This window comes from Bos javanicus, chromosome 19 (assembly GCF_032452875.1).
Source record: "Bos javanicus breed banteng chromosome 19, ARS-OSU_banteng_1.0, whole genome shotgun sequence".
NCBI lineage: Eukaryota > Metazoa > Chordata > Mammalia > Artiodactyla > Bovidae > Bos > Bos javanicus.
Genome location: NC_083886.1, coordinates 56,414,131 through 56,441,105, shown reverse-complemented (window position 1 = coordinate 56,441,105; position 26,975 = coordinate 56,414,131). Strand labels below are relative to the sequence as shown.

Genomic DNA, 26,975 nt, shown 5'->3' with positions numbered 1-26,975 from the left:
CCCTGGTGACTCAGTGGTAAAGAATCCACCTGCCAATACAGGAGACACAAGTTGGATCCCTGGTCCGGGAAGATCCCAAGTGCCGCAGAGCAACTAAGCCCAAGCACCACAACTACTGAGCCTGCGCTCTGGAGCCCAGGAACCACAACTGCTGAATCCCGCACGCCCTAGAGCCCGTGCTCCGCAAGAAGAGAAGCCGCCGCAGGGAGAAGTCCAAGCACACAAGCTATAGAGTAGCCCCACTTGCTGCAACTAGAGGAAAGCCCATGTAGCAATGAAGACCCAACACAGCGCCCTCCCCCACCCCCCGCCGGCAAAAAAAGAGTCCGCTTTCCAATGCAGGGGATGTGGGTTTGACTCCTGGCTGGGGAACTAAGATTCCACATGTCAAGGGGCAACTAAGCCCACACACCACAACCAAAGAAGCCAGTGAGGACCCAGCACAGCCAAAGTTTTAAAAAAGGAAAATGGTGGGGGGGGAGGGTGGCCTAAGGGGGCGGGTGGCCGAGGAGGGGCAGCGCTGTGCCTTTTCTGGTGGGAGGTGGGGTTTGAAAATCCCAGAGGAGCCCAGGTTGGAAAAATCCTCCTTCGTGTAGTTGTTATTATGTGCGGCAAGGAAGACCCAGTCCTTGTAAAGGGATAAATGGAGCTTAAACATGGCCTGCAAAGCCAGAGGAGGTGGTGAAAATCAAAGGGAATGGAATTACTGTCTTCAGAAAAAATGAAGCGGCCTTCTGGAGGGGGAGCCCCCAGAGCCCTCCTTGCTGTGAGCCCCACGTGCCAGCCGAGTGGAATCTGTCTCAATAGAAGTTTTTGCTGTGAGATAAATAGTGCAGCTGATGTCTAATAAACTCCTCCGAGAGAGGAGTGGTGATCAACACCAGGGAATAAATTCTCCAGAAATTAAGGCAGTGCCAGTGTTGGTGGTGAGTCGGAGGGCTGTGATGTTTGTGGCAGCGAACTCGTTTAGGGTCCTGGGAGAACTCATTCTTGGGAATCCAGCAATAATTTTACTAGAGGTTTTAATAGTTGGCAAGTCCCCAGGCCACTTTGTGTGGAATTTATTTTGGCAAGATACAGCCCTCCCCCCAGGAGAAAAATAGAGAAAAAGACTCAAGGCGGCCAGCTGAGCCCAGGAAAAGGGCTTCCGTCACCTGGGGCTCCCCAAACACCTCCCGTCCAGGCTCTTGAAGGGAATTCCTCTGCCCATGTCAGCCCGAGCGCTGCCCTTGGCCTGGCACTTGCAGGTGTGGGTTCTCCCAGAGGTGTGCCAGGTGGGTACGTTGATGGTTAGTTAGCGAGCTCCATCAGCTCAGGCTGAGACAGCAGCGGCTCCATTTCCTGGCCTGACTATTGGTTGCTGCATTTCCGTGCAGCGCAGGCTGGCGTTTGGGTGCTGGGGGCCCTGCAGTCCTTTGCGGGAAGGCTGGGCCCCCCTCCCCTTGCCCCCGGGATGGCCATCCCGCAGGCTCACCCTGGCTTCTCCCTCTTAGGCTCCCTGCCGAGCCTGGCCTCATGGAGCGGATCCAGGCCATCGCCCAGAACGTCTCGGACATTGCTGTGAAGGTGGACCAGATCCTGCGCCACAGCCTGCTCCTGCACAGCAAGGGTGGGGGCCGGGGGCGCCTCACGACCTCCAGGACAGAGTACAGGGTGGTGGGAGTCTGGGGTGGGGCCTGATTTCTCCCCACAGCAGCTCCTCTGGCTCCTGGGGGGTCCTGCCTTGGGCTCTCAGTGGGGTGACCCCACCATCCCTGGGTGGCCCCTCCATTCCTCTGATGTGGGGAGCATCAGGCTGGGAAGCCCCCCTCAAAAAGTCGGGAGTACATTCAGATGTGTGCCTGAGGTCTGCCCCTCCAGAGAACTGGTCTTTAAGCATTCAGGCCAGCTCCTCATTGGCCTGAATCGCCTAAGGAGGGTGGGCATGGTGGCAGAGGGGGCAACTCAGGCCCAGGCCACCGCTGGCAGGTGGCCTTTCAGGGAAGAAAACTCAGGTCAAGGGCAGTGTGTGTGCCCACGCTTCCCCTTCCCACCCGCCTTGCGCTTTCTCTGCCGGGCTCCTTCCTGGGCCCAGGTCCTCAGCAAGCTGGCCTTCTCTCTCTGCAGTGTCTGAAGGCCGGCGGGACCAGTGTGAGGCACCCAGTGACCCCAAGTTCCCTGACTGCTCAGGGAAGGTGGAGGTGAGGCTTGGGGCTGAGGGGTGGGGGTGGGGTGACCAGGAGAAGTGGGCCCCTCCGCAGGGGCTGTGGCCCAGATTAGCTCTGGGGCTCTGCTAGCTGCAATATCCACCACCAAGGGGCTCTCCACCCAGGCTCTGGACCCTCACACTGGCACTGGCTAGCAGAAGCCAGCCCCAGAGGAACTACTTCTCTGCCTGGCCCACCAACTGAATTTCCCAGAACGGGTCATATTTTGGGGTTTTCAGTACTGTCTTACAGCAGACAAGCTATTAAATATACATATGCCACCCCCAGCAGTCTGATTCAATTTCACACAAGGAGTGGACCTCACTCTCTCTCCGCATCCCTTCTAGCCCAGCTGGACTGAGAGAATCCCTCCCCACTGCCCAGGGCGACCCCCCCAACCCCGGTTGCATGGAGCCTGTCTATCTGGGGAGCCAGTTCACAGGCATAAAAGCCAGCCCCTCACTGGTGCTGAAATCCCTAAGAGTGGGGGCAGTGGCACTGCAGACCCTTTCTTGGGGACCACGTGGGGGCCACTGTGGATGAGTCCTGCCCTGGCCACAGCCCTGCGACCTGACCTAGGCGTCAGCCAAATGCGGCTCTTGGTTGTGGATGGAGAACAAATGATGAGGCCCCGCCAGGCCTGCAGCTGCTGCACCTCCACTGTTTGACCGCATGTGTCCTGACCTGGCCTCGTTCCCGCCGGGTCCTTCTCTTTCTGGGCCTGGGGGGTGGTGGTCCAGTCTGGCCTTCCCTGAGTTTCTCAGTGGCCGAGACACAGGGCTGGGTCCTAGGCCCCTGGTCCAGTCTCTCTTCTCTGCTTCTGGCCCTGCTGCACCTTTAGGATGGGCCCCAGGGACCCTCTCCTGGGGGACCTAGGGGTCCCCAAGGACATGCACGCACGGGGGCCCCGAGGGCACATGAGGGACTGGCACTGGCCCCCTGGCGCAGGCTGGCCCTCTCCACAGTGGATGCGCGCCCGCTGGACCTCTGACCCTTGCTACGCCTTCTTCGGGGTGGACGGGACCGAGTGCTCCTTCCTCATCTACCTCAGTGAGGTCGAGTGGTTCTGCCCCCCGCTGCCCTGGAGGAACCAGACGGCCACCCGGAGGGCTCCCAAGCCCCTCCCCAAGGTCCAGGTAGGCATGGGAGGTGGCTGGGTCATGCTTGGGGAGCAGGGGACACTTTGCCCCTGGGTAAGATAAGGCCAGTTGGCTCTGCCTGGTGGGTGGGCTGGTCCTTGCCTGCCAGCCTGTGGGTGCCCATCCCAACTCCTGTGGGATGCTGCGAAGCTGAAACTACTTGAGGGGCAGGCTGGGGCCCTGGAGGCACCTCCCTTAATGGACTGGAATAATAGTAATAATAGCTGTCACTCATTGAAGGCTTCCTGTGTGGCAGACACTTTATTTGTACTTAAATCTCGCAGCAGTCCTTACACAGTCTTATTTAACAGATGACAGATCTGAGGTCTGGAGAGCTGAGTTAACTTCGTTAAGGCATACAGATACTCTGGCTCCGCTGAAAGGCAGCCTGGCTTCTCTGCCCTTGGAGCCCAGGCTCTGACCACGACCTCACTGCCTCCTTGTCAGAGCTGGGATCCTGGGAACAGGTCACAGCTGACCCCCTCCTGAAGGGCCCAGGACCAGTGGCTGACTGGAGCTGGGCTGGGACAGACAGACGCGGCTGGGGAGTGAATGTTGGGGGGATGAGAGCGGGGCTCATGGGAAGAGCTAGAACAGACCCAACCTCACAGGGAAGATACCCTGGGTGGCGGGTGATGGTGGTGATGTAGCTGCTGGCCGGAAGTTAGAGAACTATGGTCTGGACCCCCCACTCCAGGCAGTTTTCCGGAGCAATCTGTCCCACCTCCTGGAGCTGATGGGCAGCGGGAAGGAATCGCTAATCTTCATGAAGAAACGCACCAAGCGGTTCACAGCCCAGTGGGCACTGGCCGCCCAGCGCCTGGCGCAGAAACTGGGGGGCGTCCGGAGGGACCAGAAGCAGGTACCTCATCCTCCCAGTGTGTTCAAGGAGCTGAGCTTAGTGAGCCCGGGGCCTCAGGCTGCCAAGGGCACCCTGGGTCTACCCTTAAAAGACTTTTATTGTGTTTATTTGAATTTGAGCTGGGGTGGTGCAGCGGCAGAGTCAGGATAGATGCGTGTGTCGGTCGACGCTTTTCAACTTTGGGGCAGAGTGACACCCTCTCCCCTTTAGGAATCCTACATTCTGTGGGCGTCTTGTTCTCATCAGGCAGAAAAGTCGTGTCATTTGCCTGGAATGCTGGGAATAACGTAGCCTGTTTGGGGGAGTTCCTCGGCCCATTGGTTCCTCCATCTGTCTGTCCATCCATCCATCCATGCAATAAATACTTACCTGACTCTCTCATTCACCCTGTTTATTTCTTTCAGAGTCCTTGTCATTTCATGAGTTACCTCTTGTCTGTGTTTACTGTTGTCTGCCTCTTTCATCTGGACCATAAGCGCCTTCAGGGCAGGATGTGACCGTCCTGTTCACCTGTGTCTCCAGCGAGGTCACCCTGCCTCTTGGTCCCTCCGCTGCGCCCTGGTGCCAGAAAGCACAGCCGGGAGGGAGACCGTGTCTTCCGCTGGCCGGGTGTCCCTGGGGGTGGCCGGGCCGGGGGCTGCTGCTCCTCCAAGCTGACCCTCTGTGTCCCCCCACCCCCGCCCCACCAGATCCTCGTCCACATCGGCTTCCTGACTGAGGAGTCTGGGGACGTGTTCAGCCCGCGGGTGCTGAAGGGCGGGCCTCTGGGGGAGATGGTGCAGTGGGCAGACATCCTGGCTGCTCTCTATGTCCTGGGCCACGGCCTCCGGATCACAGTGTCCCTGAAGGAGCTGCAGAGGTGAGTGCGGGGGGAGGAAAGGAAGGGGAGCTACTGTCAGATGGCGACATTCCCCATAGCTTTCTCCACCTGCTCAGTCTGCCTCCCACCCTCCTGTCCTCAGCGCTGATCCCCCCCGTCATTCTGGGGGATGCACCAGGAATCGTATTTGCTCAGTGCTGTTCAAACAGGGTCCTGTTCTCCGTCTTGGACCTAAGGGGAGCCCTGTTGTATGTGCTCAGGGGCTGACAGATACTGGTTTGTGGAACTGAGCCACGTCATCAGATAGGGTCCCCGCTGCTCCCATCCTGGGTGACTTGGTGCAGCCTCAGGGGTCCTCTTCTAGGGCTGTGCTTCTTCGTGGGGGCCAGGAAGACCTGGGGATGGGGGGAGGTGGGCCAGTGCTATCCCTTCCAGTGCTTGCCTTTCCCAGGGTCCCTCTGATGCTGTTTGAGGTGGGAGACTGGTGGTTAAGAGGGGATAGGATTGTGTGTGTGTGTGTGTATGATTAGGCTCATTTTTAACCACTATATTTGTGGGGCATAGAAATATGTAAGATATTTCTTATTTTATCTGTCAATATTTATTATATGATATTTGATACGTACAAAAATATATGTACCACATGTCAGAAAGCACAAGAATGAAGTGATCTATGCTTCTGCCACCCAGCTGCAGAATGAGGATATTACCAGGACTCTTGTGTTCACCTGGGAGTTTCTCTCACCTATCCCTCTGCCCTCGACCCCACCCAGCCCTGGAGGAAACCTGGAACTTGGATTTTGTGTTTATCATTCTTTTGCTTTAAAAAATAAATTTGTTCTTTTGTTGTTGTTTTACAAATTCATGTATCAATAAACAATATATGATTTCGTTTTTATTTTGGTTTAATTTGAGCTTTGTAAAAATTTTACCTACTGATTGTAGCCTCCAAGATTTGTTTTCTTCACTCATTATTAGATTTCCAAGATTCCTCCATGTTGCTGCCTGTAGCTCTATGCCATTCATGTCACGGCTGTATAATATTCCATTGTGTGAATATACCACGATTATTTATCCATTTTTCCCATCTGTGGACATTTCCCTATGTTTTTACAAGTTATTTTGAATGATACTATCTGTGGTGGACATTTTTGTACATGTCACCTGGTATCCCTGGGTCAGAGTTTCTCTTGGGTAAAGACTGAGTTTTTTCTTTGGTATAGACTTAGGGGCACAATTGCTGGGACTTAGGGTGTCTAAAAAGTCAGCCTGACAAGAAAATGCCAGTTGTTTCCCTGAGTGACTGCACCAGTCGAGTCCTTCCATGTTCCAGGTTCCCCGGGGGCTGCATCCTTCCGCACACTTGGTGTTACTGGGCTTTCTCACTGGGGGTGTTGAGTGGTATCGTGGTATCTTGTTACGGTCTTAACTCTCATTCCTTGACAACTGACAAGGCTGAGCAGTTAGTCATATGCTCGGCTCTCCTTATTTCCCCTTGATGACATGCCCATTCATGTCATTTGTCACTTTTCTGATTTCCTGTTTATCTTTTCCTTATTGAGTTGTAGGAGCTCTTTATATATTATAGGTATAAATCCTGTGTAAGATATATATGTTTGAAAATCTCCCAATCTAATTTGTGGCTTGTCTTTGTGATTTCTTTATGTCTTTTTTTTAAGGAACGGAAGGTCTTAATTTTAATATATTCAAAGTTATCAAAACATTTTCTCTCTGGCCTGAGATTTTGTGCTTGGTGAATTTCTATTCCTTTCACTGGCATTGAAATGAGACTGTCCTAATTTGTCTCAGGGTCTAACTAAGGAGACTTCCCAAGTGGCTCACTGGTTAAGAAACTACCTGGCAATGCAGGAGACACAAGAGATGCAGGTTCGATCCCTGGGTTGGGAAGATCCCCTGGAGGAGGAAATGGCAACCTACTCCAGTATTCTTGCCTGAAAAATCCCATGGACAGAGGAGCTTGAAGGGCTGCCGTCCATGGGGTCACAAAGAGTTGGACACAGCTGAATGACTAAGCACATAACTAAGGAAGGCCCCCAAACTGTTTGCCTGCAAATTGACTTTTCTTCATCAGCCCATGAACTTACTCTCAGGTGGTTTTAAAATGTAATTCCTGTCTAGAGCCTGACCACCACCTGGATGGTCTGTTAGTTCTAGATCTCTCTCTCTCTTTTCCTTTTCTAATGGGCATTTTGTCCTGACCACAAATGCTGATGCTCTGTAGCAGAGAAGTGTTGGATAGAGGAGGATACTGCCAAGGACCAAGCATCAACAATACTTGGTCAACAGGGCCCAGGGAGCACTGGCATTGGGCAGCCACTCAGAGTGAGTGACTCAGAGTCTGCCAGTGACTCAGGTTGTCAGAGAGAGTCAGGGGAGAAGGAGGCTGAGACTTGGGTGTGCTGTGAGGCTACCAAAGGACCTAGTAGTTTGAAGGTTTTCATCACCGTGGCTTGAAATTCATCCCTCTAGAATCATCCTTTTAAGTTGATGTGCTTGTCTTCAGTAGGCTTAGGAAAGATGGAAAGTGTCTTCAGAGACACGTGTAAGTGTGGATGTGGAAGACGGTCTGCTTTGTAGGGGGAGAAGGTGACAGGGCCTGGCGAAGGGGCTGCATGGTTATGGCAGCATTTGGAAACACATCCCAGCTCAGGAGCAGCGAGTTCTGGGGGAGGAGGTGCCACTTGGAAACAGCAGCTCCGCCCCGTCTGGTTGAATCACCTGAGTGGGAATGAGCTAGGTTGGGAGCTGTCCCGGAGGCTGGTGCTGAACTGTCAAACTAGCTACCCAGGGCTGGGAGCAGGAACCAGCCGCACGTCCCCCATGCTGGCTCTCACCCTGTGGCATTTTGTTGTCAGACAAGCTGTTTCCATTGTGCGGGCCACTTCAGAGCTGGGTGTGCCCTCTTGCTGCCCGCCAGCACGTATTGCTGCTCACCGCGCTGTGCCCGCCCCTGCTCCCTCTGAACAGAGAGCTGGGGAGACGCATCTACACTGTGGAGCAGAACTGCAGAAGCCACTGACATTTGCAAATAATGAAAAGAGGCTTCTCTTCCTGGCCTCAGATCTTCCTACAGGAAACTCAGATGGGACGAAGGAAGAGGAGGAGGAAAGAGAAAAGGTACCTGAGGTGCAGGAAGTCAGAGAAATCTCAGACAACTTAGGATGGCACAGCCAGTGCTGTGGGAAGCCAGACCTGCCTCAGGCAGAGCAGTAAACAAGGCTTTGGGGACCCTTGTCCCCAGGTCACCAGAGACCCCAAGATGCAGTGGGAAGAATCCTGGGGTTGGGGACTGTCCAGAGCATGCATCTCAGGTGCTGCCTCACACAAGTCCCCTGCAAGTGTGAAGCATCCTTCTATCAACACCTGCTCCAGCTCTAGGTTAGATGAATTCATGTTTATCAGCATTAGCTGGACTCTTCCCTTCTGACTGTGCATCTTCTGGGGCCAGAGAGGTGAGAACTTCCTTTCCTAACTGCTCCCTCAGGGAATGGGAAGGCTCCCTGCGTTTGTGACAGCCCAACATCACACTTAGAGCACCATCTTTGCGTGAGAGAGCAGCTATTTGACAAGTCTCCCTAAGAAGCAGGAATTTAAAAAACATTGTATTCATTTATTTTATTATTTAGTTTTGGCTGTGCTGGGTCTTCGTTGCTGCATGTGGGCTTTCTCTAGTTGCAGCGAGCAGGGGCTGCTCTCTCGTTGCAGTGTGTGGGCTTCTCATCGTGGCAGTCTTTCTTGTTGTGGATCATGGGCTCTAGGGTGCCCAGGCTGCAATCACTGTGGCATGTGGGCTCAGTAGTTGTGACACACAGGCTCTAGAGCACAGGCTCAGTAGTCCTGGCTCATGGGCTTAGTTGCTCTGTGGTATGTGGGTTCTTCCCAGGCCAGGGATTGAGCACGTGTCTTCTGCCCTGGCACATGGCTTCTTTACCACTGAGCCACCAGGGAAGCCCAAGAGGCAGGACTTTTAACTCAGTTGTTCTGTTCAGCCCCTGCTGGGATGTCTCCTCTTCCAACCTCGACCCTGAGTCCTTACCTTCCCAGAGTACTTCCTCCTCCTCTGGCCACTCACTGGGCCCCACTGGAGCTGAGCCTGTGATCAGTGAGGTTGCTGATGTCCATTCCAGGGCCAGAGCAGTAAAGATGGGGGTCACTGCACTTGGGCAGTCCTGAAAGTGAGGCTCTTGTGAAATACACCTGAAATACACCCCTGCTGCCATTTCCTTCACTGCACACGTGCACCCTCATGCGTGCACGCATGTCCTTGTTCACAACCACATATGTACACCCTTGTATGTATGTGCACCCCTGAGCGAAGGTGCATGCCTCCACAGACTTGCACACACACACCCTTGCACATGGACATACACATACATATGATATTGAGCCCATGGCACACTTGTGCATATCCATGCACACAGGTAACCCCCATGCACACACACACCCCCCACAGAGGATCCGTATTTTCCATATCCACCAATGTGTCACCCATGCAGATCTGAAACTCCCTGGAGCAGGAGCTCTAGAGAGAGGTCACCCCATCTCCACTTTGCAGTTTGTTAAGCAGGCAGGCCCGAGGCGGTGCCCAGACAGCTCTGCCCTGGGCTCCCTGTGGGGTGTAGGTGCCACAAAGGCTCTTGCTCAGATGGGGCAGAATTGTGTAAACAGCTTGGCCACCCGAGGGAACAGTCTCAGGAAAGTTTTTTCTAAATCCGATACCAGGTACAATTTAAGACAACTTAAAGAATAAAAATTAAAAAAAGAAAATCTCCTTCCCCAGGAGACATAGTACAGTTATGTCTATAAAATTGACAGCCTCCGCTGTGTTGAAATTCATTTCAGGTAGGAATTCTTAACCCTAGCTGTAGTGGAACTGCCTTGGAAACTTATCGGCCTTCGGGTGTCTTGGTGTCTCTGATTTAATTGGTCTGGGGTGGGGCCGAGTTATCAAGGTTTCAAAGCTCCCCCGGGTGATCTATGATCTAATGATCAGTGATGGTTGGGAATTAGAAAAGTTGAGGATGTTGTTTTTGACATCGCATCCCCCACCTCCCAGTCTGTTTAGCAGGATAGCTGTGCGGTTAGGATACTGCAGTGTGTGAATGGTTACCGAGGAACAGGCCTAGGGTAGGGGCTCAGCGCCCTAGAGAATTTGTGAAAAGATGTGTGAATTCCTCCTGAGCCTGCCTTTGCACACTTTAAAGCACCCGTGCTACCCCTTGGCTGCAGGGCAGGGGCCGAGTGGAGGAGGCAGGCCAAGGAGGTAACCCCCAGAGGTGGCTGGGGAGTAGGGCCTCTTGTGCCCCTCCGGGGACATTGTGTGAACCTGCTGACATGGAATGTATTGGGTTGGCCAAACAGTTCCTTGGGGGTTTTCCGTAGCATCGTATGGAAAATCCCAAATCAACTTTTTGGCCAGCCCAATACTTCATGCCACGCCCTCTCTTGGATATACTTTTTCCTGGTGACATTTGCTGGTTGGGCCTAGCCTATGAGCTCCCCAAACTCATTCTCTGCCGGAACCACCCGAATGCTACATACATGCAGGCCTTTCCTTGACTGGACGCTAACATACAGAGGTGATTCAGTTTGCTAGAGTTGCTGTAACGAAGTGCCACAGGTTGGGAGGTTTAAACAACTGAAGCGGGTGGTCTCCTGCTTCTGGATGCTGGAAGTCTGAGATCATGGTGTTGGTAGGGTTGATTGGTTCGGAGGCTTCTGTTGGTTGTCAGTGATCTTTGGTGTTTGCTGGCTTGTGGAAACATCAGCTGCGTCTTTGCCTTCTTCTGCACGTGGCATTCTCTCTGTGCATGTGTCTGGGTTCAGTGTTCCCCTTCGTATAAGGACACCAGTCGTATGAGATCAGGACCTACTAATGACCTCATTTCAACTTGGTCACCTTTGTAAGAATCCTACCTCCAAATAAGGTCCCATTCTGAGGTTCTGGGGTTAGGACTCCAACATATGTTTGGTGGGGGGACAACAAGCCAAGCTGTAACAATTTGGTGACCGTTTGAGCCTAGAAAGGGGTCACAGGCAGAGAGATCACTGAATACCGGCATGGTGCTGCTGTGGGTTCCGTGGGAGGTGGGATCATCCGCGGTCCCGTCTCCCAGCCTGGCGGAGCCATGCTACACAAGAGGCACCAGGGTCTTGTGAAAATAGATCAGCAGGATGTGCAGATAACCCGAATTCTGAGAGTCGCGGCTGGGCTCCTGCCACAGAAACGTCTCCCTGGGCCGGCGAAACGCCGCGCGTGGGGAAGGCAGCAGGATGGGGGTGCTGCCCGTACATTTGTCGTAGTTTATTCACAGATGTTCACGGCAGATGTCTTGGTCACTGACTCGACAACGAGGCTGGACAGACGAACCGCTTTTCTCTGCTCCTCGTGTTTTGGTGTTTTAATTAACCGATGCACTGGCATGATGTTTGGGGCAGTGCACGGCATCCACATCTGGTTTTGCTTCTGCAAGATGTTTCCGGGGTGACGGCAGTGGCGCCGGCGGCGCGTGAGGACAACAGGCTCTGATCAGACTGCAGCTCAGGGATGTCAGGCAGTCCTGCCCGTGCCCTGCACATGTGGCGGGAGGAGACACGAAGCCAGAGCCCCCGTTGGCTGCATCTGAGACGTCCCCAGGGATGTCTGGATCCATGGTGGGCATTTTAAAATGAAGCCTTTCCCCTTCCCGCCTGCCCAGGATCGGCTGTGCTCATCCATTTTATTTGCATAATTTCAAGCATCATTAATAGTACATGGCATGAGGAAAAATGACTGAGCTCTTCCTCCCTCCATGAGTGAAATTGGGTTTAGTAGAAAATTAGTTGACTTAACTGGCAAATGATGAAAGCTTGAGAGGAGAATGTTTAAATAAGGAGGGTGAGGAGGGGAGACTCTTAGACGTCAAGAACCGGCCCTGGTGGAAATTGGTCTCTTGGCCTTTCTGTTTGTTCAATGTTTGTTCAAGGGAAATGCTGGGGAGGGTCCCTGGAGAATGACGAAGGCAGGGACCACATCCTGTCCTTTGTACTCAGCCCAGCTTGACCAAGCTGTAGCCAGTAAACCCTCTAAGCTGCCAGTCCCAGCAGGCCTCAGGGTTGTTTTTGTTTTTTAATATTTATTTATTTGGCTACACTGGATCTTGGTTGCAGCACGCTAACTAGTTGTAGCATGTGGGATCTAGTTCCCCGACCAGGAATCGAACCTGGGCACCCTGCATTGGGAGCTCAGAGTCTTAGCCACTGGACCACCAGGGAAGTCCCTGTCAGTTCAGTTCAGTCACTCAGTCGTGTCATGACTCCATGGACTACAGCATGCCAGGCTTCCCTGTCCATTACCAACTCCCAGAGCTTACTCAAACTCATGTCCATCAAGTTGGTGATGCCATCCAACCACCTCATCCTCTGTTGTCCCCTTCTCTTCCCGCCTTCAATCTTTCCTAGCATCAGAGTCTTTTCCAAGGAGTCAGTTCTTTGCATCAGGTAGCCAAAGTATTGGAGTTTCAGCTTCAGCATCAGTCCTTCCAGTGCATATTCAGGACTGATTTGCTTTAGGAAGTCCCTGTGAGCATGTTTAAATGCTGGTGTGAAGGAGCCAGAAAAGGGAGTGTTGGAAGCTCCAGGAGGAAAGATTTTATCATGGGTGACCCCCAGGAGGAAGCGGAAGAGAGCAGGATGTAGTGGGGCTGCCAATGGGGTTACAGGATGGGGCCTTCCCATCGATGCTTTTTATTTTATCTTTTAGAACATTCTCTTGTTTTGGCTGCTCTGGGTCTGTGTTGCTGCATGTGGGCTTTCCATGGTTGCAACCAGCAGGGGCTATTCTCTGGTTGCGGAGCCGGGGCTTCTCATTTCAGTGGCTTCTCTTGTTGCACAGCATGGGCTCTAGTACGCGCGGGCTTCCGTGGTTGCAGCATGTGGGCTCAGGAGCCGCAGGGCTCAGGCTTCAGTAGTTGAGGCTCACTGGCTTAGTTGGTCCGCCAGCTACTGGAATCTTCCCAGAGCAGGGATTGAACCCATGTCCCCTGCACTGGCAAGTGGATTCTTACTACTGTGTCACAAGGAACTCCTTATTTTATCTTTGATGTAGGAGGAATGAGCATCTTCTGGGAGTGAGGTGGAGGGGGCAGGAGGTGTAAGGAGAGTGGACGAGACTGGAACACCCCGAAGGCTGCCCTGGACTTCGAATGTGTTAACCCTTCCCCAAAACCCTTGAACCAAATATGGCAGAAATCTGATGACTTGACGAGGCTGGGAAGTGGCAGTGCAGATATTCATCATGTCATCGTACTATTTTCTATAACTTTCTGGATGCTTGAAATATTTGATTGTTCAATCAGAACAGGGGAGGAAGAGCCATGTCCAGCTTCTGCTTGGCACTTAGCAGACCCTGTACACAGAGGTTCTTTCTCCCCCACCTCTTCCTAGAGGAGGCATAAGAGGCAAATGGCTAATTTACAATAAAACACTCCTTCCCCTCTCCCTTCTGTTTGTTTTTAGCCACATCACGTGGCTTGTGGGATCTTAGCTCCCAGACCAGGGATCAAACTGTGCCCCCCGCACTGAAAGTTAGGAATCCTAACTACTGGATCCACAGAGAATTCCTGCCTCTCCCTTCTTTTGCCTTCCTTCTCGTCCAAGGAGGCCTTTTAATCTGTGTAGTGGGATCATGTTTAGCACAGCTAGATACCACAGAAGGTGGGAGACCTCTGCTGCTGGAGGCCCAAAGTCTCCCTGGTCCCCAGCCTTCATCCTTCCCAGGGATCCAGGAGAGATGATTCCCTGCTCCTCCCACTCCATGCTGCTCCGAGCCTCAAAGAGTGGGAGTCTGTTTCTTGCTAATCGAGGCCCCTCCCTAAGTCTTGACCTCACGGATGCAGTGGCCAAGGTGCCTTTTCCAGCTCTGGTCTGGTCCACATTGGGACTGGGATGTTGCAAAGGAAGATCGATTTAAAAGAAATCACAGGCTCTCAGGAAAGGTTCATGCAACCCAGTGGGTTGGGGAGAGCTTGGGGGGAGTCAGAGAAGAAAGGAAGAGGAGGGCTGGCTTCTGCAGGCTTTTGAAGGAAAAGTAAGGAGGTGGGGTTTGTTCTGGGGGTGGGGAGGAACGCATCAGTACACCTTCAAACCTCAGGAGCCATGGGTTCTCATAAAGGAAGGGGGGCATCCTGAGCAGGAGAAGGTCTTCTCCCATGGCAGCAGGAGAGGAGGGAGGCAGATGGTGGGATGAACTTCCTGGAGACTGACATGCCCCCCACGGGAGGGATAAAACTCTGCTGCTCCCAGCTCAGGTCGGGGTGCTGGTAGAAGACAGAATGGTCTGAATAACCCCTAGCGCTCCTTCTAACTTCCCCAAAATAGTCAGAGGGCTCTGGTAAAGAGAAGACTTTCTTGGAACCAGGCTGTTCTTTCCTGGGTCTTCTGGAATGGACTCAGATCCCCACATGATTCATGGCTGGCACCTCAGGGCTGTGTCTTTAACCCACATCCCCCACAGGACTTGTTCCAGCGTGGCTGAGAGCAGCGTCTCACCCTATCTTTGTTTCCTCTATGGGTTGGTTTTCCACGAATGTCTGTGGGCTCCCCAGGTAGCGTTGGTGGTAAAGAACCTGCCTGCCAAGGCATGAGATGCAGGTTCAATCCCTGGGTCAGGAAGATCCCCTGGAGGAGGGTATGGCAACCCACTCCAGTATTCTTGCCTGGAGAATCCCGTGGACAGAGGAGTCTGGCCGGCTACGGTCCATAGAGTCGCAAAGAGTCGGACACGACTGAGGCGACTTAGCCATGCAGCAAGCATAGAACAGCAAAAGCGCCTAGGATGTGAGAATCCCCAGAAAAACTGAAAACCAACATCCCAAGGGCAGGCCCCACCCGAGAGCGAAGAGGCGGCCCCTCTGGGACCAGCCTGGCCATCAGGAGCCAGAATAGACCTCGGTGATCCAAACCTGCGCCTGGGCCCAAGAGCCACCTTCACGGAAAGGCTGGCTTGGCGAGAGGAGCCTGGATTCCTGCTCAGCACTTACGTGCATGGTTACATAAATGGGAAGGAGGCAGGGGACAGCCAGAGGGATGCGTTCCTGGCACTGCAGCCCCCCGGGAGCTGGAGGAACGAGTCTGTGGTTTCAGCCACCTCTCCTGGGAGTGGCAGCCCTATTCTTAGCCCTGAGTTTGCTCACTAGGAAGGACTGCTGGGGAAGAAAGTGTCGGCTTTGGACCACAGGCCTGATGCACGCTGCCCAGTTCCCTTTCAGCGTCTTCCCACCTGTACTTCCTTTGGGCTTTGGCTAAAGTATGGCTGGAGTCAGCTCCGATCTGCTTTTCCTTTGAATTCCTGCTTCCTCTGAGCCCTGACTCCACTGGGGACCTGGCCATTCCCTTTAGCTGTCATTCCTGACCCTCTGAGGACACTGTCTTGTCAGGAGATGGAAGCTGTGGGTGGACCCATCATGAGGGCATCATAAGGCTGCTTTTGTCGGGCTCAGGAAGGTCAGCCCATGCTGGGCAAGAGAGGAAAACCTGCAGGAGAATTTAATTCCTTTCTCGTTAGTGATGCTAACCTGCCTTCCACAGCAGCTCGTTAGATGCCCAGTTAACTGTCTACATTTGCTTCTTTGTGTTCCTTCTGTTCTGGGGAAGGGGCGGCAGGTGCTTTAACAATGGACCTTGGGAGAGCAACAAGGTCGATGCCGTAGTGCTCGGGGGGTGGGCACTGGATGGCATCAGAGGGCTAGCGGACCCCAGAGGAGACAGAGGTCCCGGGTTGCCCAGCCAGGTGCTCCCAGTAATGAGATGGATCCAGGGAAGCTGAAGTTACCCTGTTCTCTTAGCTCTTGAAGGCAAAGATCTTTGAGCACTTTGTAAGATGCTTTTTAATTAGGTCCTTCCCACACAGAGAAGACAGACAGGGAGAGAGAATAGTCTGTTCCAGAATTTGAGCGCTACCTGGAGAGCTTATTTCCAGCCACAGACCAAGTACAGGGAGACATAAACCTGAAGAATTTTTAGCCTTGGAGGGACCATGGAGATTTGCCCGCGTATCACAGAATGGAAGTGGAGGTGCACTCCGGAGCACTGCTACGTCTGTGCAAGGCAACCCAGCAAATTCATGCTGGAGCTCACGCCCAGGGATCCTCTTCACTGTTAGAACTTGGCACTTTTTTCTTTTTTTGGTACATGGGAAGAAACAATATAAATTCAAAACTTACAGATAAGGGTTAGCTCTCTCACTCATCTCTTTTAAAAATTTATATGCACAGAACTCAGCCTTTTGATTCCGAGCTGAGAGTTTTTTTTTTTTCTTCTATTGGGCATGGGTTGTATTTTTTCTTCTCCACCTTGTTGCATCCTACCTTTTGATCTTTTTTCTTTTTAAAAATGTTTATTTATTTGACTGCACTGGGTCTTAGTTTTGACACTTGGACTCTCTGATCTTCGTTGAGGCATGTGGGTTTCAGTCCCCTGACCAGGGATTAAGCCCCGTCCCCTGCATTGGGAGCGTGGAGTCTTAACCACTGGACCACCGGAGAAGTCCCACCATCTTTTGATCTTTTGGCCAAGAGAGTGGCTAATACATCCTGCTCCGCCTATTTGCTGACCCTCTCCATTGTTGGGGGGGCTTCCCTGGTGGCTCAGTTGGTAAAGAATCTATCTGCTACGCAGGAGACATGAGTTGGATTCCTGGGTCAGGAAGATCCCTTGGAAAAGGAAATGACAACCCACTCCAGTATTCTTGCCTGGGAAATCCCATGGACAGAGGAGCCTGGGGGGCTACAGTTCATGGGGTTGCCAAGAGTCGAAAACAACTAATCGACTAACACTTCCTTCCATTGTGGGGGGCCCTGTAGAAGATGGGGCAGGCGTGCCTCTGGGAGGGAGAGTGCTGGGCGTGTGTTTGTGGGGCTGTACATGGACATTGTGAGTGTGGATAATCTGGTTTTGGGTTTTTAGAAAACTTTTAGTAAAATACGTATAAAGTTTACCCATCTTAACCACGTGCAGTTGAGTGACATTAGATACATTCACACAGTTGTACAACTGTCACCACCATCCACCTCCAGAGCTCTTTCATCTTCCCAGACTGAAACTGTCCCCAGAAAACCCTGACTCCCCATCACCCCTACCCCCCGCCCCCGGTTGGCTTTCATAGACGGATTAGTCTGGGTTGGGAACATGGACCAGATGACTGGGTGACCAGTATAAGGACCATGTCCCTAGATCACCCCTCCCCCATCCCCTTCGTCTGCATTGAGACTCCCACGCAGGTGGCCTGGGGACATTTGGAAGTTCATTGCAACTGCCCAGTTTAGCAATTCCACGGAAACTTCCCAAGCGCTGGGGGTGGTCGTGGGCAGGCGGACGGGGGCTACTAGGTGGGTGCATCTGAAGTCCCTTCATGCTGAGATGCTGCTTGTCCCCGTCTCAGCAGTGCCATGGGGGTGCGGTGGCTTCCCGAGCCCCTCCCGACGCAGCTCTGGGTAAGAGTCAGAAGAGAAATGAACTTGAGGTTGGAATTATGGGACCGTCTGGACAGGGGCCTTTTGAGGAGTCAGCGGGTAAGGTGGAATTGTACAACTGAGCCTCCCTGGCACCTTTGGCTGAAGGCTTGTCAGGAGAGTGTTTTTCAATTCATGTCGCTGCTCCAACCAACCACTTAGCGTAAAATTGCCCATAAAAGTAAACTTAAATTACAAGTGATAAAACCATAGCCCCTCTCCCCTCGACTGACCCTCTCAGCTCTTCTCTGGACAAGCTCAGACTCCTCCTGATGAGAATAACGAAGAAACTGCAGACGCACTTCCAGTGCACTCACTGTAAATTGAAAATCTTTGTTTTCTGTGGCTGTGGGGGCGGTGGGGCTCCTCGTTAACTCCCCCTGGGAAGGGGACCTGCTGTCTCGGCTGATTTGTCTCTCCTCCTCTTCTTCCTGCCATGATGTCCTTTGGGGACCCGTGGGGCCACTTGTGTCCAGTACAGACCAGGAGGTCTTGGTAAACCGTGGAGATGCCCACATGAGCCCTGGGCTCCTCTCGCTCACCTGTCCCTTCTCTCCTAACATGCTTTTCTTGATATTTTCAACCTTTAAAACAGTTCTTTCTCGGGGGGAGGGGGGGTGGTTCACCGGGTTCATTGCTTTGTTAATTCATTCATGAACCTGATACTTATTGGGTCAGATCCTGTCCCAGCTCTGTGCTTTCAAAGGTAATCTAGCCCTACCCTGGGGGGGCCCAAGTTGTGAGGAGGTGACTCAGGGCAGTGCAGAAGGATGGTAGAGAGGGCAGTGGGATGCCAGGGCAGGGGTATCAAAGGAGAAGGGCATCTCACTCTGTCCACAGGTCCAAGGAAGGCTTCCTGGAGGAGGAAAGTGAAAGTCACTCAGTCCTGTCTGACTCTTTGCAACCCCATGGACCATACAGTCCATGGAATCTCCAGGCCAGAATACTGGAGTGGGCAGCCTTTCCGTTCTCCAGGGGATCTTCCCAACCCAGGAATCAAACCAGGGTCTCCTGCATTGCAGGCAGATTCTTTACCAGCTGAGCTACCAGGGAAGCCCTCCTGGAGGAGGAGGCAAGGTTTGCGTCAAGGAGCAGGAGGTAAGAAGGCTGTGAAAAGGATCAGATGCAACCAGGGGTGACTGGCCCGGTTGACGCTGTGGAAAGATCTCTCCATAAAAGAGTCAGGCAAGACTAGAGGGAGGCAGAAGAGAAATGAAATGATTTCAAGATAGCTGAAACACGACTGGGGCCTTAGATGAGGGGTGTGTGTGTGTGTTGGGGTGGGAGTCAGGAGTTTCCAGACTTGGCAATTCAGAAGGTGAAACTTATGACTGAAGTCATAACAATCAGTGGAACTTTCAGTCTCCTTGCCTCACTCGATCTTATCAGGAACCTGGTGAGGTAGGCATTTTTTGTCTTTTGCCAATGAAAAAAATGAAACTCCTAGAGGCTATGATTCCTCCAAGGTTAGCAACAAAACTAGGACTGGGGCCAGTCTCCACTGGTAGCCTGCAGCTTCAATTTCGGGATGTTACCGTGGACTGATGACACACCGCTGTATTGTCTGATGCCCAGTGAGCCTGGGGAGAAAGGAGAGCTCGGCCGGTGGGAGTGTGGGTGCTGGAGCCTACTGCCTGGGTTCCAACCGCAGCTCTCCTCCTCCCTGGCTCTGTGATCCTGTTTCTTAATCTGTAAAGAGGGGAGCAGGTTAGGAATGGGTCTGCTCTCATAGGGTAGTTGTCCAGATGAAAGGGATTGATGAGTTAATGAGTTGAAAGCGTGTGGAATGGTGCCTGTGTTCAGAATGGTAGCCACGAAGGTGACGGAGATGATGACAGAGGCTCCGGAACATCAGTGTGGCGTCATCTTCCCAGGAGAGGACCCTGACTTGTCCATCGGGCCTCCCAGTGGCCCTGGTGTCTGGGGCTGGGGCTAGGGTCAGGGTCGAGGCAACCAAAGGGACCCCCCCATGACTTTGTGGTACTACTCATGGCTACAGAGGGACATGTTGCCTGGTAACCAGCCAGAAAGGCAGCGTGGGGAAATCATGTGACTGGTGCAGGTAGCAGCAACTAGACCCACCTACGGTTTATATTTTCAGAATCGTCTTCATTTTTCCCAGACCCAGATTCCATGAGGGAGGAGCAGCCACCCCCTTCCTCAGTTCTGCAAGAGGCATCTTTCTATTTGAAAGACTGTCTTTCTATTTGAGGTTCTCAGTTGAGTGGAGGCAGTGGGGAGGGGGACCAGGGTCTGTCCTAAACCCAGAGCTTCTATAACCCAGGACAACAATGATGTTCCATCTGACTGGAGGAGTTTGGGGGTGTGTGTGTGAGAGACAGCTATCCTTGAAAGAAAACAAGATTCCCACAGAGTAGAATATAAAACCTGCCTGACACTTAAAAAATACCGCCAGACATTTCATAAAGTCTCCAGGTTATGGGAGCTGCTTCCTGTGATAGTGCCAGACCTCTGAGGTCTAGACTTTCTGAGTACTTCAACAAAAACGCTGAAGAGGCGGGCCCTGCCTTAGAAGTCCTGGCTTTGAGAATCCTGCCTATGGCCGTCTGGGGGATCACTGGAGATTGGATGGGTGGGGAGTAGGGGAGCTTGGCCAGTTTTAAGTTTAAAGATAAACTACTGTGCAAAATAGTTGAGTATTATCTATTAAATTTAACAATTACTCCTGGATAAATACCTGAGAGCTTCAGAATTTTTATTTCTGATTATATACCCCCCAAAATTCTTGCACATTTACATCAAGAGGTGTATGTATAAGGATATTTATATTGACAGTGGGCAACAGGAGCAAAAATCAGGAAACAATCTGTCTGCCTTTCCACTGAATGAATAAACTATGGCATATTCACACACATACAAGAGAAATGGGGAGAAAACAGTTATAACATTTTTGCATTTCCCTCTCCCCACTTAGCAGCAAAGGTTCTCACACTTGGGGCGCTAGTGTAGGGAAGCTGAGTGAGGCTGGGGTACACTGGCTGGTGGGGAGCAGTACAGAGAAATCGCCCTCCGTCTTGCTGCCCTTCTCTGCTGGCACAGGCCACCTGATGCCTTGATCCTCGTCTCCCAAAGCTTCCCTTGACATCGTTCCATCATGGCTTTGTCATCAGGTTGTCATAAACATCGCTGAAAAGGCTGCGTTAGGGCAGTTTGCTCTGGGGAACGGTGCATTCAGAGCCTCTGTTGGTGTGTTGCTGAGTGTGAGCAGGAGAGTGCAGAGACATCCAGGTGCTGGTTTTCTGCCTGCTTGAATTGTCTCAAGGATCCCGGGATGTGACCCAGGGAACAGATGATAATCCTGGCCCCTTTGCCGGGTGGATCCCTGCAGGGACTCACTGGGAGGGAGGTCTCGCAGATGCCTTCCAGCATCTGGACCACGAATCCAAGGGAGGCAGGAATCAGGGGGAGGTGAGAGGTTGCTGGGGGCCCCCAAAAAAGGAGGGCTTCCCTGGGGGCCAACACTACTCCCTGCCAGACTCAGCCACTCAATACAGACTTAGTGAGTCACTGATCTAAAAACCCCATCATCCTTGTAGGGGGAGTGTAGGCAGGCTTAGCAGGGGCTCCTGGAGGGTGGGCAGGGGTGAGCAGGACAAAGTTCATGCTGGCACTGTGGGGGCCAGGCAGGGGCCTCTAAGCTTGTCTCCAGGGAGGTGGACCTGGGAGAAGGGAGGCCATGTCCTCCAGGCTCCAGTGTGATGACCCAGAGACTCCAAACTGGGTCACCAGAGGCAGCCCTGTCCCAGAGGAAAACGTGCGAGTAAGTGACCCAGCAGGCAGGGTCCCCCGTGCGCCAGGGCTGGGCTTCTCTGTGGCCAGCAGAGCAGGATTGTATCTCCTGGGACTTGGGGTTGGGGGCCCTTCGGCTCCAAACAAATGCTGAAGCTGTGCTGAGGACCTTTACGGTGTACATGGCACTCTGTGAATGAACGTCCACACCCCCTCTGGGTGGACACAGCTCTGTGGAGATCAGGTTTGTGCAAATTAACAGAAGGTTCTCTTCCTTCTGGCAGGTAGCCCAGGCCAGGTGCAGGCTTGGCAAGGTAGCCCAGGCTGGAGTTCAGTCCCATTTACCCCTCGCTGGAGCCTCTTGTGCAGTGAAAAACCTATGCTACTGTGCGTGGAGGCCCTGTTGGCTTCCTCTCCAAGAGTCTGCCAGGATTCACGCACTGACCTCACTTTCCTTTACAGTGTCCCCCCCTCCCCATTTTATTCTGACCTGTAGGAACCAGGGCGAGGTCCAGATCCCCCAAACACAAGGCTGGATGGGAAAGTGGGTCTGTGGGTCCCTCTTAGGGCTCAGACTCTGAAGGGTTCTTCTCTCAGTAACTTAGGGGTGCCGCCAGGCCGGGGGAACTGCCCGCTCACCATGCCCCTGCCGTTCGACCTCATCTACACCGACTACCATGGCCTGCAGCAGATGAAGCAGCACATGGGACTCTCCTTCAGGAAGTACCGGTGAGAGGGCAGCGGGAGGGTGGTGACTGCCCACTGGTCCCCAAGGCGGGGGTTACACTGCCCGGGTTCCAGGGCAGAGCGAAGGCTCACCTCCCACTCCCCACCCCCCACCTTCCTTCCCAGACAGCTCTGCCTCCTGGCTTCGGCTGACTCGGATGACAATTAATAAACCACAGCCAGGCGCTCCAGGGCCTCTCTGCTGCTGGGCAGGCTAGAGGGTGGAGGGGATGAGGTCAGAGCTGACCCCGTTGGAGAGGGCAGAGGAACAGCAGGGAGTGGTGGAGGGAACATGGCACAGGGCCGGGCATGAGCCCTGTGTGTGAGGACCCAGCAGCCCCCTCCCCACCCGCTCCTCCGCCCGGCCCCATCTTGGGCGGGAGGAAGGCCAGTGCCATCGCTTCATCTCTCTGCAGCCAGCAGGATATGGGGTTTAATTTAGCACAGAGAGCCCTGCTATTTATTACGTGTGCTCCAGTCTCATTGACTATCCCACATGATTTTATTAGGAAAAAAAGTGACAGGCAGCGTTATTGCTTTTATTATTAATGCGTGTTCTCCATGCACTCGGGGCCTCCTCCTCCCAATCCTGCCCCTTCTCTGGGGTGGGGAGGAGTGCTGACCTCAGCAGTCCGGACACTTCTGGGTCACCTGGAAGGACTCTGGGTGGGGGAGCGCCTTGGAGGGGCGTCTGAGACTCAGCAGTTTTCTTTAGGTGCCCGTTCCCGGGGTGGCCGAGATGCAGGGAGAGGTTCTGGGCTCTGGCCTCAGGGTGGGACAGAGCCCCCACCAGCTGGGAGGCCCACCCGCAGTGGCCATTCTTGCAGAGGAGACTCTGAGGCACACGGTAGCTGGTTCCCTGGGGCCCTTCTCTTCTGCTTCTCAGTCCAGAGAGGCCAGGCACTTCCTGGGGGCGGCAGGTTCCTGGGCAGAGGGGCTGTGGACTCCCTGCTCACGGAAGTGCAATTGTGCTGGTGAATCCTGGGCAGTGGGGAGGGACCGCATTCCAGGAAGGGCCTCCCTTTCTAGGCTCCCTTGGGGCAGCTGTAAAAACTAACAGTTTCTGAGTTAGTGGTCCATGGTTCAGGTAAGACTCTGAGATGGTTCGGCAGTTGTTATCCCCCTTTGATCGATGGGAAAGCTGACCCAGAGAGGTTAAGGCACTTGCCTGTGGTCACACAGCCAGCTAGCGTCTGAGCCCAAGCCCTGACCACACATTGCACTACCCTGACCAGCCAGCTTCAGGTTCCAGAGCCCATGGCTGGGGCCACCCCAGCCCAGGGAGACACCGGGAGATTGGTGACCTGGGTTCCTGGGGCGTGGGGTGGGGGCAGGTGCCGCATCCGGGTCATCGACACCTTTGGGACCGAACCTGCGTACAACCACGAAGAATACGCCACGCTGCATGGCTACCGGACCAACTGGGGCTACTGGAACCTCAACCCCAAGCAGTTCATGACCATGTTCCGTGAGTGTCCAGCCGCCCCATGGAGTGGGGCGGGATGGGTGGGGCCTCTCCCAGGGGTGGGGAGGAGGCAGGTCCCGTTCTGTCCTCTCCTTTCTTCCTTTTGGGGTCTGTGTGAGGACAGAGATGCATCCAACCATCGGCCTTGGCTAAGAAAGCCTCGATCCCCTCTCAGCAAAGGTGTGAACCACAGAGCCTCTGGTGGTGTGTGCGTGGGGAGGGGTGGCCTGGGGTGGGGGTGGGGCGGCGTGGTGACCTTCTCAACACTTGGAGGATGCAGTCTTTGTCCTCCTGGAGCATAGGTTGCTCTCAGAGAGTAGCTGAGCACAGGGTTCCGGACCAAACAGGATTCTGTGGCCTTCCGGAGACATTCCAAAGTGATGGAGACCTAATGAGTGGTGAGGGGCGGCACAGTGAGGCTTTCTAAGCAGAGGAAACAGATGTAGTGAAGATGGACATGGAAAGAATGGAAGGTTCTGGAAATGCAAGTGTTCCAGGAGGCTCCAACACTGGGGATGATGAGAAGTCAGGCTGTGGGTGGGGGCTGGAGCCGCTTCAGGCAAGGGAGGCCATTTGAGCTGAGCTTTCAAGATTTTTTAATGAGACTTTAAAATGTGTACACACTGACCTCCCCTCTTCCATGCAGCATGCTGAAAATAATTTAACCTTTTCTTGACAACTCAGGGTCAATGCTCTATCTCTCTGGCGTGAAGCCTGCCCTGCAGGGCCGGCAGAGGTGTGCAGAGCCTTGTCCCCTGCCAAGGGGCCCCTTGTCCTGTTGCTGTGTGATGTGGCGCTCTTTCTCCTAGATGGGAGGCTGTCAGCTGTCACTTTTAATCGTTGTTAGGCTATCTGCCTGCCGTGGCATCTTGCATGTCTAATTGGCGGCTCTTTGAAGGCTGTGGGTCAGAAAGTCAGACAAGCATCCTCATCAGGATTGTCTCTAAGTTAAGAGTGACTTTGGTTCTAAGCAGGGTCCCGAGGAATTTGCTTATAAGTAAAGTAGCTGATTTTTACTCAGCCCGTCAAGTGACTGCATCCCTTCTGGGTGTTTAGTGACTTCTTTTGTGTTACTGTTTAGGTTCTAGGCTGCATTAGAGGTAGATGAGATTTTTGAATAATACACGAGCTTGATTTGGAGAAGGAAATGGCAACCCACTCCAGTATTCTTGCCTGGGAAATCCCATGGTTAAAGGAGTCTGGCAGGCTGCAGTCCATGAGGTCACAAGGGGCAGACGTGACTGAGCGACCAAACCACCACCAATGGCTTGATTGGGAAGGTGGGAAGTTTCCTTGGAACCCAGATGAGGAAACTGAGGCCCAGAGAGGTGGAATGTCCTGTCTGAAGTCACATGGTTCTGTGGGTGCCAGACTCCCTCCCCGGGCCCATTGCAGGGTTGTATGAGGCTTCTCCATGAGAAGAGTCCTAACAGGTCATCAGGTGGCAATGTGCTCCCAGCAAGAGATCGGAGTGGGCTGGGTGGGTAGTGGTGGCGATGCTCTGGACTATGGCAACAGCATATGTGACAGCAGAGAGGGAAAACACAGGATCCGGGAGCAGAGGTGGGTCTTTAGCAAAGATTCCCACGTTTACATTGGATATGGTAATTTGAGAGTCACTGTAGGTTCCTGCGCTAGGGAACGTCATGAAGACTTGTTGTTGTTGTCATGCCATGTAGCTTGTGCTTTGCTCGCAGGATCTTAGTTCCCCAACCAGGGCAAACTCCTACTCATCCTCCAAAACCCCATGTCAAATGTCTCTTCTTTTTGCCAACACTTTCACTAATCACCTTATCTATTCCAGGCAGAATGTGTTTATAACTCTTAAACCTAATTCTGTTAAAGCATATATTGAAATATGAGTTATTTGCTTATACATTTATTTCCACTGATAGATTAGGAAACACTCAAACAGGAGCCACTGACTGATTTAGCTTTATTTCCCTGGAGCCTATTGAGGTCTTCAGAAAATGTTAATTGATTGAATAAATTAAAGAAAGAGAACGAAACACAAACTTGCCTGTCTTAATGATATCCTAAGTCCAGGAAGGAATTCATGAGCAGACCTCTTTCCACATCTAGCTGGTTGATTTATCCAAAGAGCAACTGGGAGGCTGGCTGCCTCTCCCCACCTTGCCCTGCCCCCAGGAGCTCTTTTTCATGGTCCCTGTTATTTTAATTGGTTGCAATACTTCCCTGTCCCTTGTCTACTAGTTTAGCTAATTTTTCTAAACCTGTCACTTCTTGTGGAGTTGGCGGAATGAGATTTTCTTAAAAATGGGAGAAAATGGCGAGCAGGAGAGAGGCCTGGTTGCAGCCCCAGCTGGAGCCAGAGAGTAGGTACAGAGGCAGGGGTGGGGCTAGGTAGGGAAACTGAGTCAGGGAGAAGAGTCTGTCTGCCCTCCTGGGGCTTCTCCCCGGCCTGGGCAGAGCCTCCTGAGACAGGAGAGCTTCCTGAGCTCTGAGCATCACAGAAACAACTCCTGGCCTCCAGCCCCTCCCTATCCCCCACCCCCACCACCACCGCCACCCCCAAGCCTCTGAAACCCTAGTGTGTGCTTAGCCGCTCAGTCATACCTGACTCTTTGCAACCCCATGGACAATGGAGACTGGCGGGCTACAGTCCATGGGGATTCTCCAGGCAAGAATACTAGAGAGAGTTGCCATGCCCTCCTCCAGGGGATCTTCCCCAACCCAGGGATTGAACCCAGGTCTCCCGCATTGTAGGTGGATTCTTTACCATCTGAGCCACCAGGGAAGCCCAAGAATATTGGAGTGGGTAGCCTATCCTTTCTCTAGGGGATCTTCCTGATCCAGGGATCAAACCGGGGTCTCCTGCATTGCAAGTGGATTATTTACCAGCTGAGCCACCAGGGAAGCCCAGAGGGGAGATCATTTTGTTTTGCAGCCAGCAAAGACTTGTCCTTACAATGGTCAGATTTTCACACTCAAGAATCCATGAGCTTTCTGGATAGAAAACCACCACCTCTTCTAAGATGCACCAGATACTGATTAAGAATTTTGTGGGTATTGAGGGGGTTGGGTGGACATACCATGTCACATCTACACATTTGATTAAAGTATACATCCCAGGACTCCCCTGGCAGTCCAGCGGTTAAGACTCCGTGGTTCCATGGCAGGGTGCGCGGCTTAGATCCCTGGTGGGGGAACCAAGATTACACACGCCAGGTGGCACCACCAAAAGGGGGGGAAAAAAAAAGTATATCCCGATTACAGAAATGCTAAAATATGAAAAACGTGCATCTGAAATGAAGAAACGGGGTGTTTGGCCTCAGGGTTGTTCTGGGAAATCAAGGGCATATGGCTGCTGCCAACCTATTTCCCACATGCAACCTCTCCCACCAGGAAGGCAGAGTAGGTGTAATTGGGTTCCATAGGCATTCTGCTCGAGGTCCTTTGCATGGAAAGGAGAGACCCTGTTCCTTGCAGATGGATGGCGCCTGTGCCCACTCCTTTAGCCGGCCGCGGCAGACGAGCTAATCATGCCTGGAGCCTGG

The 26,975-nt window shown here is 53.0% G+C and overlaps 1 protein-coding gene across 3 annotated transcripts in view; it reads left to right on the top strand.

The window, feature by feature from the left end:
* Positions 1-26,975, top strand: part of MGAT5B (alpha-1,6-mannosylglycoprotein 6-beta-N-acetylglucosaminyltransferase B) — a 66,740-nt gene that overhangs the window by 22,034 nt on the left and 17,731 nt on the right. For all 3 annotated transcript variants that reach the window (XM_061392719.1, XM_061392718.1, XM_061392721.1), the window contains 7 exons: positions 1,494-1,609; positions 2,107-2,180; positions 3,152-3,322; positions 4,023-4,187; positions 4,877-5,046; positions 21,864-21,995; positions 23,327-23,460. In XM_061392719.1, coding sequence (XP_061248703.1) covers positions 1,494-1,609; positions 2,107-2,180; positions 3,152-3,322; positions 4,023-4,187; positions 4,877-5,046; positions 21,864-21,995; positions 23,327-23,460 — 962 coding nt within the window. The remainder of the gene's footprint in view (positions 1-1,493; positions 1,610-2,106; positions 2,181-3,151; positions 3,323-4,022; positions 4,188-4,876; positions 5,047-21,863; positions 21,996-23,326; positions 23,461-26,975) is intronic.